Genomic DNA, 16,238 nt, shown 5'->3' on the forward strand with positions numbered 1-16,238 from the left:
GGCGTTTAGGGAGCATCAGTAAATTGTAGCGTCTATTGATAAGAAAATGTTCAACAAGTCATTTGTTTTGCCTTTGACCAGGTGGGAGGTGCAACAAAATGAGAAACAGGGTCGTACTGGTGCTACCAGTGAAACAGTCAGTCTGGAGCGCTGAACAGTGTTTTATTCATTATTTATGTGTTTTGAGTTTGAACAGATCCTGTAAATATTGATGAAAGTTTGATGAATGGCTTTGAAATTTAATTCTGGTCAGTCTTCATAATGTTAAATTAGATTATGATTAAAATATCCTCCAAAGGTAGAACATTTGCATTCCTGTAAGTAGTTGTGTCTGATGTTACACATATTCTAATTTCTGATTTTAAATAAAAGGTAATTTGCAGACTACGCATGGTCATCATTTTTTGTTGATTTGAAATAAAGTAGTACTAGCTAATGCATTTTGCTGCTACTTATAGATACTAGGGATGTTTTGTTAAAGATTTTGCATATTTTTCTACGGGGTGATACCAAAAACTGTATATAAAAGTATACATCGCATTCAGGTTTGAAAAGGGAAGCCAACCAAGATGTTGCTTCACCTTGCATTCTCTCTATTCGTCAGCAGGGGGCGACTCCTCTGTTTGCAAAAAGTAGTCTAAATGTATAGAAGTCTATGACAAAATGACCCTACTTCTCCCTTCATCTGTTACTTCAGTAAACATTGTCCGAATGACTTTATGGTCTCAATTGTTAGTTTCAAGTCTCCTTCAATACAACATGATGCTCATTTAGTCATTTATGGCCCTGTTTAGGGTAAAATAGATGATAAAGCAAGGTATGTTTTAGGGCCTTGTGATTGACAGTTGGCTACCATATGGGTGTGCATAGTGTCAAACCCTCAGTCAGATCCAACCCTGATCTAGTTTCAAAACACCAGGGTGGTGACGACCAAATTTCAATCTTGAGGCTTCAAAATGGTGGTCCACAAACCAGTTGGTTCATCTTTTATGTCCAGTCTTTGCTGTTTTCCAAAACCTAGCTACGGCCCAGCCTTTGGTTGTAAGCCTTTGTCCGGCCCCTTTATGATGAGTGTTATAGTTTAACATGCCAAATCATTATCATAGCTTACACTGTTTTCATTCTGATTCACATAAACAGAAACTTACGTATTGCTGTGGTGGTTGGTGGTGTTGTTGGTGGTGGTGTTGTTGGTGGTGGTGTGGGTCTGTTGGGGTCAGCTGAAACACAATAAATTACATGTTGGACAGTTTCTTCATTGGTTTGACCGCGTAAATCAGCAATAAAAATATTCTCAAAGCAAAAATAAATAAAGTTAGAGAACCTGATTTAAGTCAACCACAGATCCAATTCCTGAGATGCAACTCATTAGCTTTCTCTACATATCTCTCCATAGCTGTGGCCGAGGCTGTTCTACTACATAACACCAGACACTACATGCCACCATATGCTGATGATATACAGCTCTATGCTCAGAATGTGCCTTTTTCAATCAGATTGACTGTGTTTGAATGTCAGTTGAGTTTTTCCCCCTCTTAAATCACTTACACGATGGTGAGAGACATCAATGTAGAGCAGACTTCAGCACAGAAACAAGAAATCTTTCCTTTTTTTGTAGCAGTTAATAGCATTCCTTTTGGTCCAGTTGTGTTTGTTTAAAGATATGCTGAATGCATCACTAGCTCAGGGCAATTTTATTGATGATACTTTTTCTTGCCACACAGAGCTTGTCTGTAATTTTATTTCATCAGTTGATTTTGGGTGGAAAAACCCCACTAATGTGAAGCTTCATACCTCATTTTTTCAGAAAGAATTTAGCCTATGTAGGCTGTCACTTCTGTCATGTTCTCAATACAGTTGAACAATAAGGAAATGTTATCTTACAAGAAAGTGTATTTGACGAGTTCATTCGCAAAAACAGATAACTCCACCTTCACAAACCTTCAGAAAACCCTCTTCTCCATCGTCTACCTGAGACAATATCAATCAAACTTAAGTTATCTCTATTTTGTCATTTCTCCTGAGTCAAATCTGCTCAACTTCAGTTCGATTGATATTATCTCAAGCAAACAACAACAACAAAAAGTTTTCTGAAAATCTACAATAATGGAGTTATCTGTTTTTGCAAATGAACTCTTCATTTAGTTCTAAATATGTCTCCCCTGATCAAACAGAAGAGTGACTCACTTGGTTTCATGTACAGTCTGTGCTTCCTCACTGTCGTTCTGGACTGAAGCCTTACTGTCAGGTGTAATGAATCATCACTGACACATCAGAAACCCACAAGAAGGTACATGCAGGCTGCTGTGAATGTACCAGTTTGCACTGAATGTTTTCTTTACTCAAGGACTGACACGTGTGGGCTGAACTTTTTGTCAGTTCAATCATTGGTTTCCTACTTATTTATTTAGAACTGGCTGTCTGTATTATAGTCAAGCCCATGACAGCGATAGTTTCCTCCCTGCTGCTGCTGCCAAAAGTGTGGGTGTTCTAAATAAACTGTTGAATAAAAACAGCTGTTTGGATTTCATGCTGGATTCAGTAATTATTAGATGCAACAAACTCAGGCCAGATATCCCCGGATCTGCATACAGTTTCTCTGGATTTGGTTTTTAGGACCTCTGATATGCACTATTATAGTTAAACAGTCCATCTGTGGCATCACTGTTTCTCAATAATCTGATGTTTAGTCTGACATTTCTACAAAGCAATTTCTTTTCAGCCAACATTTAAACAATACAGACAGACATTGCATTCGGCTAATGAGTCAATATATCTCCGCAGCATGTGGGAACTTGGCTTGACAGCAGCACATACTGCAGTAAAAGTGTGATTCACAGCTCTGGTTTGCTTCCTGTGTGCTGCAGCCCTGTTGGAATGCATTCTGTATTTTACTTGGAGTACACACCGGTTTCACTAGTTTTCCAAGAATTCAAAAATCTATGTTCTCACTCACACTGCAGGATGACGACACAGCTGCGGGCAAAAATAACAAGGTCAAAAACATCTAAACTGAATTAACCACAGGTAGTTAAGGGTGATGGCTTTTCTTCTAGATAAAGGTATTATGATCAGAGTGCAACGAATCAGGAAACAAATGTAGTGATAGTAAGCATCTTGAGATGTCGCCTGATTTTAAACTGTGCTATACAAATAAAATGCATTTTTATTGTTTTTATGTGTGCGGATGTGGACAAGAGCCTCGTCCACAAAAATATGGATATTTTTCTCAATGGCTATATTTTCCCTTCACTTTTAAAAAACAAAAAATAATAATTAAAAAAAAACAACAGTCAACAATCTGTCCGCTTGACCATCATTCCACTAAATATCTCTGTGCACTTAAGAAAGCAAAAATGACTACAATGGCTGTAATGAACATGGCCACGTCATCTATTCTGCACACTATAAATAATGCAGAGGCTTCTGCATGCTGCTGAAGTGGTGCAGCAATGCCAAGGTAAGTTGTAAATAATTATAATTGCGCTAACTAATGCCGCAAAATATTAAAAAAGACCAAAAAAAAAAAAGTGCAACAGGCTTGTTTTCATGAACTGCTTTGGAGTGACTAGACTGTGATGAACGGAGCAGAAGAAGCAGGAAACAAAACAAGTCGTCTGCCAAATGATTAAAAAAAAAAAAACTCAGACAAGAAGAGGAAACAGACAAAATCTCAATCTATGAGAGAAAATCTAAGATGTTACTATCAGTCAGGAAAGTCGTGTTTACAAGGTACAAGGAGGTCAAACTCAGAGCTGCAATTGCTTGTTTACTTGTCTAATTTAAAGAAAGGATTGGACATGTTTTATGCCGTCGTGTTCGGAGGTGAAGACAGCAAAAGGAGCAGAAACAGCAGATCAAACAAGTCAAATGTTCACCACATCAGAAGTTATTCAAATGTGTTCTAATCTCCCAGTATGCTAAAAAAAACACCTCACATGAGTGCAAAAACTTTTTTTTCTCACATGTTGACATTTTCATAACCTTTTTTTTTTTATCATGTGATAATTTAAAGAATGCATGGAAGATATGCTACAGGAACACTGCTTTTGTAATTGTTGGTGTTTAAGGAGCCTGTTTGTTACAACAAGCACTGACGCGCAAATGAGATGTGAAATCATTGCTTCCCATAGTCTGCATTTTTCATGACCACAGATACACAAGTAAACCTAAAATGCCATTTGTGAGGACGAGAGGTGCCAATTGGGCAAGCTCCTATGCATATGCTGAGTAGGTGGAGAGACGTTGCTTCACTCAGGTAGCTGTGTCTGCATCATGAGCACACTCTTCAGATGTAAAAGCAGCGCATGAATAAATAAATGAATCTTACGTATACACTTCAAGGAGATCTCGGTCCAGCGTAGTACACCATCCTCATTTGGCCTGCATCTGCTGAGATCTGAGGTTCCTACTTTCCTCACATAACCTTCCACACACTGGTAGCGATAGCGGTCTTCCTTTTGGAAGCACCCCTCTGGTGGAGGCTTCGTCAGATTCACATGAGGAATGTGTGGACACGGACAGTTGCTGTTGTCTGAAAATAAAAAAAAAAAATCATATGACAAAAAAATGACAACATGTAAGCAGAGATACACACACGGACAGCATAAACATTTACATGATTGATATAAGTGATAAGTGATATAAGTGATATGAGTGAATAAAGCAGTAGATTTACATTTTGCCCCCTGTAAACTATTCAGTGACACATCCTCGGTTAATCAGTAACGCATGAGCACTGATTACTGGAAATGCTTTTCATACATACACCCGTAAAGAGTCACAATGTATATCAGGCGTGTAAGGTTTCAGGGAAAGTTTAGATAGTACATATCTGACACTAAGTTCTGCTACCCTGTCAAAATAAAAGAACTGTAGACTAAAAAGGGCATCTCCTTTCAAAGCTCAGTCATTTACACAGAAATCTAATTATTATCCTTCAAACGTATGATTTTATACAGATCTAATTATTAATATATTATAGTTATTACAATGTTACTACAATGCCACAATGTTGTTTATATATCTATATCTATATCTATAAAATGTTATAAAAATGACCAAATCCTATCCGATTACAAAATGTTATTATTCTAGGTTATAGTCAATAATCAGGGGTCCAAAATCAGCGCGTTTGTTTTGCTCTTACCGCCGCTGGAGAGCTGCGCAGCTCCGAGCAGACAAGCCATCATAACGCTGACAGAGACGGAGAGAGAACTCAGATCCATTGAAAGCTCTTAAAACATGTTCGCCATGTACACCCGGGCCGGTCCAGACCATCGTTACTGCTCGACGTCCAGCCGCCGCTTAACTGCTGTCAACCACTTTCGCTTTCACTTAACACCCCTCCTCTTATGATAAGATATGATCCGCCCATTAAGACTTGAGCAATTGCTTTTGTAGTCTCGGACGCCATGTTTGTAGTTCCATACAGTCGTGACGAGTTTAAGGAAACGGCCTCCGGGCGGTAGGAGGCGCTAGAGGGAAAACGGCTGGCAAACCTTAGCTGTGTTGTTGTACCGCTGGCTTCAGCACCGTGCAGCGAGGAGGTAAGTGAAATGTGCTGTTAAACCTTTATTTTATCGTTTACCTTTAGTTAAAGTCCACATATTTTTAGCTTTGCTAAGCTGTGACGCAGCTAAAATAGGTTGTTTACGACCATTGTTCGTACCGGAGCAGAAGGTTCAGGAGCAATGCTAGCTTTAGCTTAGCTGGCTAATGTGAACAGTTAGCCAGCTTCTCCTGGCCTGCTGGGTGTTAAAAATATACTCAAACAATAGTGACAGATTTACAAATGGCTTAACATAGCTTAAGACAGCCTGGTCATCTCTACTCTACCAGTACAGATGTCTAACAAGTTACAGAGTACAGTTATCTGAGGGTTATACACAGAGGAGAAGCTAGCTGGTAGCTATCATGTGTACAACCTGGCGACTAAATTCTCGTTTTTCTTCTGCAGGAATAAATTATGTTTCTTCCTGCATTGTAGAAAACGCTTATTGAGGCAGCTTTCTGAAATTCCTAATGGTTTATGGCGTTTATACATACATGCTATGATTCATCAGCTGTTGAACACCATTTAACACACTGCATTTAGATTTATTACTGCTGATAAGTATAATATACATCACTGTGAGCTGTATGCTAGGATAAGTTAGCATACAGCTCACAAGCCCATGCTGTTTTTTTTGTAAAAATAAATAGATAAATAATAATATTAAATTACATTACTTCATGACTGTGTTTTCAATGTGGAACTTGGTCCAAAAATGCTTAAATGATTGTATTACTTTGAAGGTACCGGTTGTTTTACTGAGCTTCAAGTTTTCCTCATTGGAACCTGAAACATGGAAGAACCTGCAAAAAAATCTAAAGCTGGACTCATTTTTAACTTCTTGTTTAAGTTAATTAATATTATTTTACAAACCATGCCTTTTATCCTTTTGTCTGCCTCCATACCTCAGTATACTGTACTGTATTATTAACAGCTACTGTTTCTCTCAAAGTACTGGAGAACAAGATGATGATCCTCGAGGTAGTTATTGGTAATGACAAATGAAACCTGTGTGTGTTTGGTATCAACAGGAGCACTGACTTGCAGCAATGTCGCTGTACGATGACCTCGGTGTGGGTGCCAGTGACACCAAGACCGAAGGATGGTCCAAGAACTTCAAGCTGCTGCAGTCCCAGCTGAAGGTGAAGAAGGCAGCTCTGACGCAGGCCAAGGTAAGTGCAGAACAGTTATAAGCACTGAAGCCATACTAACAAAATTCTGACCTTGATCAACGCTGTAATGATAGCACAGCAAAAACCTGAATGACCTCTTCATTAACATCAACTCTTTACACACTCACGTCTCTCCGCCTTCACATGTCAAACTGCTGCTTATAAAAGATTAAATACTTTCCGAGATCATCACAGCAGTGCTTTAGTGCACATTTTAATCACCTGCTTTCAGTCTTTTTGCAGAAATTCAATTTATCATTTATAACTGGTGCTGTTGATCACAATGGCACACGATTGCAAGTTGTAATGTTGGGGTGTTTCAACTGGAAAATGATTCTGAAGAAGAGTAATGATACAGAAACGATCACCCTGCAAGATGATGGTTTGGTTCCTGAGGTTTGTTATGTATAAACCCCTGAAATTCTGAATCCATGTTTTTGAGACTGTCATCAGTACACCGCAGTTTTAAAGTGAAACTGCCACGGTATTGGCAGCCTTTATCTCTCATGATATGTCCTCCAGCATATAAAACACAATATGAATAAGTTAACAAGGTAAAAGTCTTGATTTCACTGGAGGACGAACACGATAACATGTCAGTGCCGCTAAGAAGTGAATACATGCTAATGTGTCCACAGCATGTGTGCACACAATTGTGCATGTTTGGTCTTCAGTGACATTAAAATGCACTCAGAATGCTTTACACAGTTACAACACAGGACTATTGTCAACTAGAGGGTGTGTGTGTGTGTCTCTCTGTGTGTGTCTGTAGACCCAGCGGATGAAGCAGACTACTGTCTTGGCGCCTGTCATTGATCTAAAGAGAGGAGGTTCCAGTGATGAGCGACAGATCATTGACACTCCTCCACATGCTGCTGCTGGACTCAAGGTCTGTCTGTGTTCATGTAATCCAGGTTTTTATGTGGATGACGTGACTATAACTACCCCTGTTTAATTTAAGTTTTGAACCCTAGCCAAGAATGCAGAGTGAAGGCTTTGGTATATCAAATCAAATCAAATCAAATTTTATTTATATAGCACTTTTCATACAGTACAGCAACACAAAGTGCTTTACAGCATTTAAAACATTACATAATTTAAAAACATTACAACATGAACATAATGTTAATAACATGACACAGAGCAATCTGTGGGGTTGGGAGTGAATTTGAGTGGCACAAAAACTCGACACTGTATTTGTTGAATATCCAGATCAGCTGCAGATATCATCTGTGTCGACTCTCATTTCTTGGATTTGTCCTGCGTCTATCTTTGTGCTTGCTCCAGGATGCGGTTCCCAGTGGTTTCTCTTCCGGCGACGTGCTGATACCGTTGGCAGATGAGTACGACCCGATGTTCCCCAACGATTATGAGAAGGTGGTGAAGCGACACAGAGAGGAACGACAGCGACAGAGGGAGCAGGAGCGACAGAAGGAGATCGAGGAGAGGGAAAAGTACTGCCATGTTTGTTTACTCTGCTGGATGCAATGTAGAAGCAAGAAAGTGCCAAACGTGCAGATGAAACAGTGGAAACATTGTAGTCCTACACTTTGAATTTGACACAAAATGAATCGCTTTATTTATCTTTTTTGTTGTTGATACAAACCCAAAAACACGTGCTGGGGTTTGGTTGTTTCTTATTTAATAATAATTGGCACAAAACTCCACAAACGCAGGATTAAATCGTAAACTTGGTGTATTGCAGGAAGAGGAAAGACCGGCATGACGGTGGAGCTCCGAGCGGCTTCTCTCGCTTCCCGGCGGCAGAGGAAGACTCAGATGAGGAGGAGGAGTATGAGAAGGAGCGGAGGAAACGAAGTGAGTACTTCCCACCTCAAGTGCTTAAAACACTGTATGGTAGAGAATTTGTCTGGGATGTTTTGACCCTGATGGACAAGTAAGCAGCTCTGCAAAGCTAACAGAGCTTTTACACACTAATCTGAGTTAAACCAGTAATCGATACTTACACTATTGTCTGAAACCTAATTCTGTTGACATCATTTGGTCATTTACCATCATCTGGTTTCCAACAGACATGTCCTCTTTTAGGAACTAAAACTGTCCGTGTTTCACAGATGTTATGTGGTTTCTGGCTTGTTGTTTTGGTCACAGAAAACAATGACCATTTAGAGGCTGAGACTGGTCAACCACGTGATGCTCAATGGGACTTAAAAGAGAAACAAAAGTATTTTAGCACATGAGCATAACTGATTTACACGGTCATGGGGTACAGTAGGAACTTCTGAGACAATACAAATAGTTTTCCAGCTATACACCACAGTCATCATGTGTCAAAATCTCAGCAAAGAGTACATTTCACTTGCCTGACTGTTGGGTTTGTCCCTTTCTCTTCCAGGTATGGGCGGAGCAGCCATCGCCCCTCCGTCTTCACTTGTGGACAGAGATGGTAAGTCTGATGTTCCTGCTCAGAATGAGCCACTGCAGAATGCTCAACAGTAAGCATAAACGGTCCACGTACAGTGAAGGCAGTGAGACTATGTTAACGTATTTGTGCCTTAAGGATATGTTAAAGGTGCATGCTGCCAAATAGTGTTCTGCTCACTACGTGGCAATTACGGAGGAAGTGGTGGCTAATGTGGCTAAGCAGCCCAAGCAGGTGGACAGCCTGACTGGATGTTAAAACTGCCTGACTGCTGATGCAAAACCTCTGGGAAAGTCCAGTGCTGTCTGAATCTGGACAGTGACACTGCCTGGAATACCCTGTGACGCTTGTCAGTTCTAAACATCAGCAGACTGAAGCCACAGTGACAACAGCAGAACCTCTGGCTCAGAAACAGTAAATGGTAAACCCTAGACTTTTAAACAAACGGGACAGAAATGACACAGTTTGCTTCAGTATGAATGGACAAACACATAAATGGTGTTCAGATTTAGTTTGATGGGGAAAATGGGCCAAATATACCTGAATTGTTATAGTGTGACACATGAGCAATGAAGCCTGTGTTAGTGCAGCCGGTTGGTTTGTTTATTTTATGTTTTAGAGGCAGAACGTTGTGCTGGGTGCACAGTTTTCATAAACTACTGCTCATACAAACTTTAATGCAGTATAAATGAATTGCACTGCTACTTACATCCATAATGAAGGAGGAGTGTGGGATCCTGTGGACACACAATCACATGGTATCTGTTAGCCCAGCAGAGGGCACTGTTGTCTGTCCAAGTATTTAACGCTGCATCCCTGCATCAAATCAGTCAAAATAGTCACATTTTATATTTTGTTTATTGAAAAAAGAGAGAGTTAGTGTTTGTTTTAACAGCATCTTTAGTTTTTTAAGTTTATAAAACAGTACAAATAGCTACAAAATCCAATTAAATAAGACATGACCATCGAAAGTCTACATTTCATCTATTAAATGTGACTTAGAAGTAAACATTTAATGAAAAATTTCATTTGTGCTCCTTAGTGCTGCGCTACATTCCAACTATGACCATGTTTTGTTGTGTGTGTTTAGGCTCCGCTTCGTATTCCTACGAGGATGAGGGTCGCCCTGCCAGAGGCTCCAAGGCTGCCATCCCTCCACCGATGTACGACGACTCAGACCGGCCACGTTCACCGCCCGGCCCGACCAGCTCCTTCCTGGCCAACATGGGGTGAGTGGGACACACAAATACACTCACAAACAGATACACAACAAGCAGGCACACTGGGTTTCATGTAATACCTTGAAATTAATTAAATTACATAAAAACGCCGACACTTTTAACAGCATTGACTTTGTTATACAGTGTATTAGTTGAACATTGTCTGTGATTTATCAGCGTTAAGTTAAAAAAACAAAACAGTCATTTAATTTGAGTAAATGTGGATGGATTATTTGTGGGCAGGCAGCTCATACTCAGTGTAAATACATGTAAATGACACTGATGACAGTCAGCTTTAGTACTGCAACAAATTCAGACTTTTTGAACCCAGAATTCTCCTGTCTTCTCCTGCAGGGGTACGGTGGCCCATAAGATTATGCAGAAGTATGGCTTCAAAGAAGGCCAGGGTCTGGGGAAGCACGAGCAGGGCCTGAGCACAGCGCTGTCTGTGGAGAAGACCAGCAAGAGAGGAGGGAAGATCATCATAGGCGACGCAGCAGAAAAACGTAAGTGCTGCCTCTGTGTGTCTGTGCCACTGATGCTCTGCTCTTTATGTATCTCTTTACTTTTCTTTGTGTTCTTTCACACTGTCTGCTTTCAAGTCATTTTATCTGTCAGCTGCATGAACAGCTACTTTTGCTTGTATTGTCTCAAGCTCGTCCCAGTCGGTGTGCAGCCTGCGTTGGCTTTTAGTCCAGACAAGTGATCACTATTGATGTTTTCATGTATATCTTTGCTTTCCAGCTGTCGGTGACGACCACAGTGTCATTTTAGCATCAGCTAGATGTTTTACATTGACTTTGTGTGCATGTCTTTCATTTTGTGTATGTGTGCGTGTGTGTGTGTGTGCGCGCGCGTGTGTGTTTTTGTGTGCGACTGAGCAGCAGGGTCCAGCCAGTCAGGTGCTGCTGAGACTTCAATCGGAGGCTCTGCAGGTTGGCCTCCTCTCCATTTTCTCTCTCCCATACGCAGCATGTGCTGCCCTTTTTAAGTGTGTGTGAGTGTGTTTGCATGTATTTTGTACACGTGTGTTGTCACATGGAGACGCATGGAGAGCAGTGATGCTTAGTGCCTGATTCAAGCTTAGTGGTTCCAACCCTTGTGTAAGTATGACAGCTCTGCAGAACTAGACCTGGTGGTTGCATGAATTTCTGTTGAGTCCTGCATGAACGAGCTCTGCCCGTAGTTTCTCTGTCAACGCTGCAGTGTGGCCTCCCTCCTTCTAGCTTCATTTTGGCCTAGTTTTAGTTATAGTCTTTGTTTACCACATGAGGATAGGTGTTACCTCTACAGCATGCTGTTTGTTGTCAGCTCAAACTGAGTTATAGATCTCCCGTATTTTCCCCGTCTAACAGCTCTGCTTCTGACTCTGACTCGCCTGCATCCATCCAGTGTTTGGCATCTGCATTTTTTCCTTTTTCTTTGAACCTATCCTCCTAACCCCTAAATACATGTCATTATGGCTTATAGATCAGAATTTAGCTCTTAGTGTGCCGTTCATCAGCTTCACTGACTGTCAGTTTAAAGGTTACCTTTGTACATACACACAAACTAGAGGAAAAGGGTAAATATGATGTGTATTTAGTATTTATTTGCATTGATTTATAAACATCAGTGTTTCCCTTTGATTCCTGTATGCAGTACTTGTTGCTGGCCACTAGATGTCGTGGTAGGATGAGGGGGTCATCACTGCTGCATTTTCTGCAAAGCTGTTGTAGTTTTCTGTAGCCAAGTAAAGCTGTTATCCAAACTGTACACTGTACAGAATAAAGAAGAGTTAGATGAGACGCCGTCACTCTTAGCCCTTTAAGGACATTGATCGTCCCCTAATCACAAATCTGAGGACTGCTCTGTTTTAAGGTTGTGCTGTATCAGTCTTCCAGTGCGTTAAATGAAGGATTAGCTTGAAGGGTCACATTGACTGCATATGTTCAGTAAACTAATGGTCATTTTTTATTACCAATTTGTCGATTAGGTTTTTACTAGAAAGGCATTAAGAGAGTGCAGTTTTACACCAAGGCCAGTGTCCCATCTCGCAGAGCGATCTGAGTCTGCACCAAAATGTAATGAGTTGTCTTGCTTTGCACGCGCTCCACCTTTCAATCGAGGTTCGTGACAGCTGGCCTTGTAGTTTTGGCGTCACATCGCTGTTAGCCAAACCACACTATAAACATACTCGACGCCAGCTCTGCCTTAATTGTTATGCGTGAGAAATGTCAATTGTGGAAAAACACAGATCGCAACATTCCAGTGTCCTAGGTGCCATCTTGCTTTATTTTGGTCAACCAAACATCCAAACTCAATGGTGTGTGTATACAGTGATATATGACAGAAGCAAAGCCGCCTCTCATTCTAGCAAGGCTCAGGTCAACCAAAGAAAATCTGACATCAGATCTACTCTTCATCCAATCATTTGGGCGAAGAAGAGTGCACTCTACCTGGTAGCCTTATTGGCCTTAATGAATTATAAATAAATGAAAAAAACTTGTATTTGGTATTTTAAATCATTTATTAATTTTAACAATTCCCATCATAATATATTTTTCTCTCACTGTGATGAGACTGTTGTTCTGGTTGTAGCTGCTGCTCCTGGCACATACTGTAGCTGTTAAATCTGTCGCTGGATCAGCCTGCTCATATACAACGATTATTTAAGCACAACATATTGAAATATGACAATTCTGATATGTTAAAACTCAAAGCCCAAGTGTTAAACACAGACAGAATGTCCTAACAGACAGTTGGTGTTTTTAGATGACGTTGCATATCACAGCTCAACAAACTACTGTACTCCACTTGTTGGCCATATGTTTGGACAAAATGCAGCCAATCCGACAACTTTTTTCGAGCTGAAGTAAGAAAACGTTAAATTAGTTAGATGAAGCTCCTCAGTTAGATGATAGAATAGATTATAGAAGCTGCAACCAAAGAACTAATATTTGGCTTTTTTGCTTCAAAAGTGACTATTTTGTTAAAAGTACTAATTATTTTTTGTTAGTCTTCAAACCAATTAATCCTTTACCCTATATTTGTTCTGTATATTTCCCTCTGCTGCTTGGTTGGTTTCCAGGAAGCCTAACCATAGTACTACGCTTGAGTGACCCATATGGAGGTGTAGTTCAGCAGCACATTTAACACAATAATAAAAAGCAGTGCTTTATAATGTGATGAAAACGGCCACCGTGTTGACAAAGTAGATATCACCTCGGCTCAGCACTCACACAGCAGTATTTTTCAAAACCTTTTTAACAAAACGTCTGCAGAATTGTTTCATTTATCACCTGTATTGAATCAAACTCCTTGTCTTGAATAATACCACACAGTACTATGTGTTGTCATGCACCTTCAGTTGCTCCATCTACCTGCAGCCTGTGAAACACATGACTTCTGATTCTCATTCCATCCAAACAGCGGATTCTTCCAAGAAGACGGAGGCTAACCCGCTCACAGAGATCCTCAAAAACCCGACCAAAGTGGTCCTGCTGAGGGTACGTGTGTGTTCTTCTGTGGTCGTTAAAAGCTCACTGTCTGGGCTTGACAAGTATTGTCAGATAACTCAGAGTAATAATGAGTCTCTGTCCTGTTTCTACAAAATATTTCACAAAACAGAACACAAGGTGCCCATTTAACATAGACACAGAAATCAGCCTGACGTCAGAAAGCATTTTCAGTACGGAATTTAGTTTTTGAAATCACAAAATGACAAACTAATAACCTTGAGACTGTATTTCGGTGAGAGGGGTTACGTCAGAGTTCAGTGTTCTCTGATATCCATTGGAACGAGGTCTTACGTGTCTGTTTTTTAGAACATGGTGGGCCGAGGAGAAGTGGATGAAGACTTGGAAGGAGAGACCAAAGAAGAATGCGAGAAGTACGGCAAAGTGGTGAAATGTGTCATTTTTGAGGTGAGACAGATATAGACCAGATCCTGATAAGACTACATCAATGCAATCAAACAGGACATCGAAAGAAAGACGTTTGTTTTTTCTCTCAGATTGCAGAAGTGCCAGATGATGAAGCTGTCAGGATATTTCTGGAGTTCGAGAGAGTGGAGTCAGCCATCAAAGGTCAGTGTTTACATGCATGTCCCTTCTGCTTAGAGTTGATTTTTTTTTCTAAAGCCAAAAAACATCAGAAGAAATAATGATGACAAGTGACTCCACAGTCAAAGCTTGAATCTTTCACTTGAAACATTGGTTCAAAACGCGTTGGACGTCTCAACAGAGTGTGGACCTCGGTTGACACTCGAAACTTGACACCCTAAATGGTTGGCCTACACATTTCCAGTGTATTTCTACATTCACTGAGCCATTTTAAAACCACTATTGCATCTGGCAGCTGTTTCCTAATCGAGATGAACTTTACATAATGACACCGCTTTCTTCGTTAGATTGTATAACTGCTCTAATAATGTGGGTGAAAGTGTGTCCCATTCTAAATGGGTCGGCCCAGATCAGAAACAAGGTGAGACTCGGCTCCCTGCGGCGTTACATCATCCGCGGCCCAGCAACCCAGCCGTCTCCCTGCAGGGCCGGCAGCAGAACCACACTTACATCACAGCTCTCAGAAAGCGGGACAGACGCTCTAGGAACGATGCTCGGTCTGTCTTAAGGAATTATTTGAAAGTGTCACGCTAGATGATAGATAGTTTTCGATACCTGATGTGACATAAACACATGTTGTTGTGTTTATATAGCAACTCAATAATTAAAAGAAACTAAACCTTCATTGTACGATTGTTCAATAAGAACACGAACACAGGTTGTAGTAGATACAGACAGGATGGAAGTGTTGCAGCTTCTTCACAGGACCTCATGAAGCCGCATTCTGGGAGTCAACAGTTTAAGAAGATAAAGACAATACAGGCTACTAAAAAAATACTACATTTTAAAATAACAGTCCTTAATCCAAGAACTTCTCACATATGGAAAAGTCTTTTCTTTTTGCATATTGCTTGTTTTTTTCTAACATAATGCCCTACCAGTCCAGTTGTATTGAGTTTTATCTGTCTGACCTTAACTGTCTCTCTCTTCTGCAGCCGTGGTGGATCTGAACGGACGTTATTTCGGCGGGCGAGTCGTCAAGGCCTGCTTCTACAATCTAGACAAGTTCCGGGTTTTGGACCTCGGCGAGCAGGTCTGACGTCTCTCTGGGAAGCTAAACCAGCACCAACAGACACTTTTAGCACACGTCAACTCCCCACTTGTACATAAACCTTTTTTTATTTTCCCTGAAGAGCAGCGTCTGTATGTAGTCTATCTTGTAGATGACTGACTGTGATTAAAAGACACCTTTATGTCAAGACTAAATAAAGGGTATAAACTACTACTTTCTTTAGTTGTATCAGTATTTCTTGCAAACATTTAGAATCTGTATTATTAGGGTGAATATAGCTACCTGTAAAAATCTGTATTAGATGTGTAGTCATGCTGACTGGGCTGCTGCAGCTCGGTCAGCATGAGTAGGCTGCTTTTGTGGAATGCATCATTCTGGTATAAACACTGCACAGCGAAAACATAAGTTAAATTCCAGGAATGCAGACATCCTGTGAGCAGCGCACAGTGTCCAGGAAGCCTAGTTTCCCTGTCAGAATTTTTTGACATAATGCTGGTTCCTCGGTAGTGTTAACACATCCCCGGGGCGCCGCAGTCTTAACTTAGCCCTGCTGGATTAGAGGAAGGGGACTGGGACAGTGAACGCAGCCCCAGCCTCATTCAAAACTTATGTAAGTGCGGCAGAAGGGCCCTGGAGGTTTCGGTGAAAAACGTCAGGAGGAATCCCACCGGAGCAGGTTTAATTCAGATCAGGAAAACGGGTTGGAGAGAGAAACAGAAGAGAGACCCATTTGGAAGATTTAATTCTTTCATTCATGTTGCAGGGATGTAGAGGTCAAAGGTCAAGGGAATATG

The 16,238-nt window shown here is 40.7% G+C and overlaps 2 protein-coding genes across 5 annotated transcripts in view; one reads left to right on the forward strand and one right to left on the reverse strand.

The window, feature by feature from the left end:
* The window catches only part of il15ra (interleukin 15 receptor subunit alpha), a 35,890-nt gene that overhangs the window by 11,364 nt on the left and 8,288 nt on the right, over nucleotides 1–16,238 (reverse strand). The window contains exons 2-5 of one of the 3 annotated variants that reach the window (XM_008286993.1): nucleotides 14,888–14,891; nucleotides 13,534–13,538; nucleotides 5,150–5,314; nucleotides 4,331–4,534 (exon numbers count right to left, since the gene is read on the reverse strand). In XM_008286993.1, coding sequence (XP_008285215.1) covers nucleotides 4,331–4,534; nucleotides 5,150–5,228 — 283 coding nt within the window. In that variant the 5' untranslated portion in view covers nucleotides 5,229–5,314; nucleotides 13,534–13,538; nucleotides 14,888–14,891. Of the gene's footprint in view, nucleotides 1–4,330; nucleotides 4,535–5,149; nucleotides 5,333–13,533; nucleotides 13,539–14,887; nucleotides 14,892–16,238 lie in introns of those variants that run through there. The other 2 variants (XM_008286994.1, XM_008286991.1) reach the window with 2 other exon arrangements.
* rbm17 (RNA binding motif protein 17) lies at nucleotides 5,493–15,657 on the forward strand. Of its 2 annotated transcripts, XM_008286989.1 has the most exons (13): nucleotides 5,493–5,549; nucleotides 6,586–6,726; nucleotides 7,499–7,615; nucleotides 8,014–8,180; nucleotides 8,432–8,544; nucleotides 9,083–9,133; nucleotides 10,200–10,338; nucleotides 10,684–10,835; nucleotides 11,214–11,264; nucleotides 13,741–13,817; nucleotides 14,136–14,234; nucleotides 14,324–14,396; nucleotides 15,368–15,657. In XM_008286989.1, the coding sequence occupies exons 2-13, from the start codon at nucleotides 6,604–6,606 to the stop codon at nucleotides 15,469–15,471; spliced, it is 1,266 nt and encodes a 421-aa protein (XP_008285211.1). In that variant the 5' UTR covers nucleotides 5,493–5,549; nucleotides 6,586–6,603; the 3' UTR covers nucleotides 15,472–15,657. The 2 variants fall into 2 exon arrangements, with proteins under 2 accessions (XP_008285211.1, XP_008285212.1); XM_008286990.1 differs by lacking the exon at nucleotides 11,214–11,264.

Source organism: Stegastes partitus, unplaced genomic scaffold, assembly GCF_000690725.1.
Source record: "Stegastes partitus isolate 25-593 unplaced genomic scaffold, Stegastes_partitus-1.0.2 Scaffold481, whole genome shotgun sequence".
Classification (NCBI taxonomy): Eukaryota; Metazoa; Chordata; class Actinopteri; family Pomacentridae; genus Stegastes; species Stegastes partitus.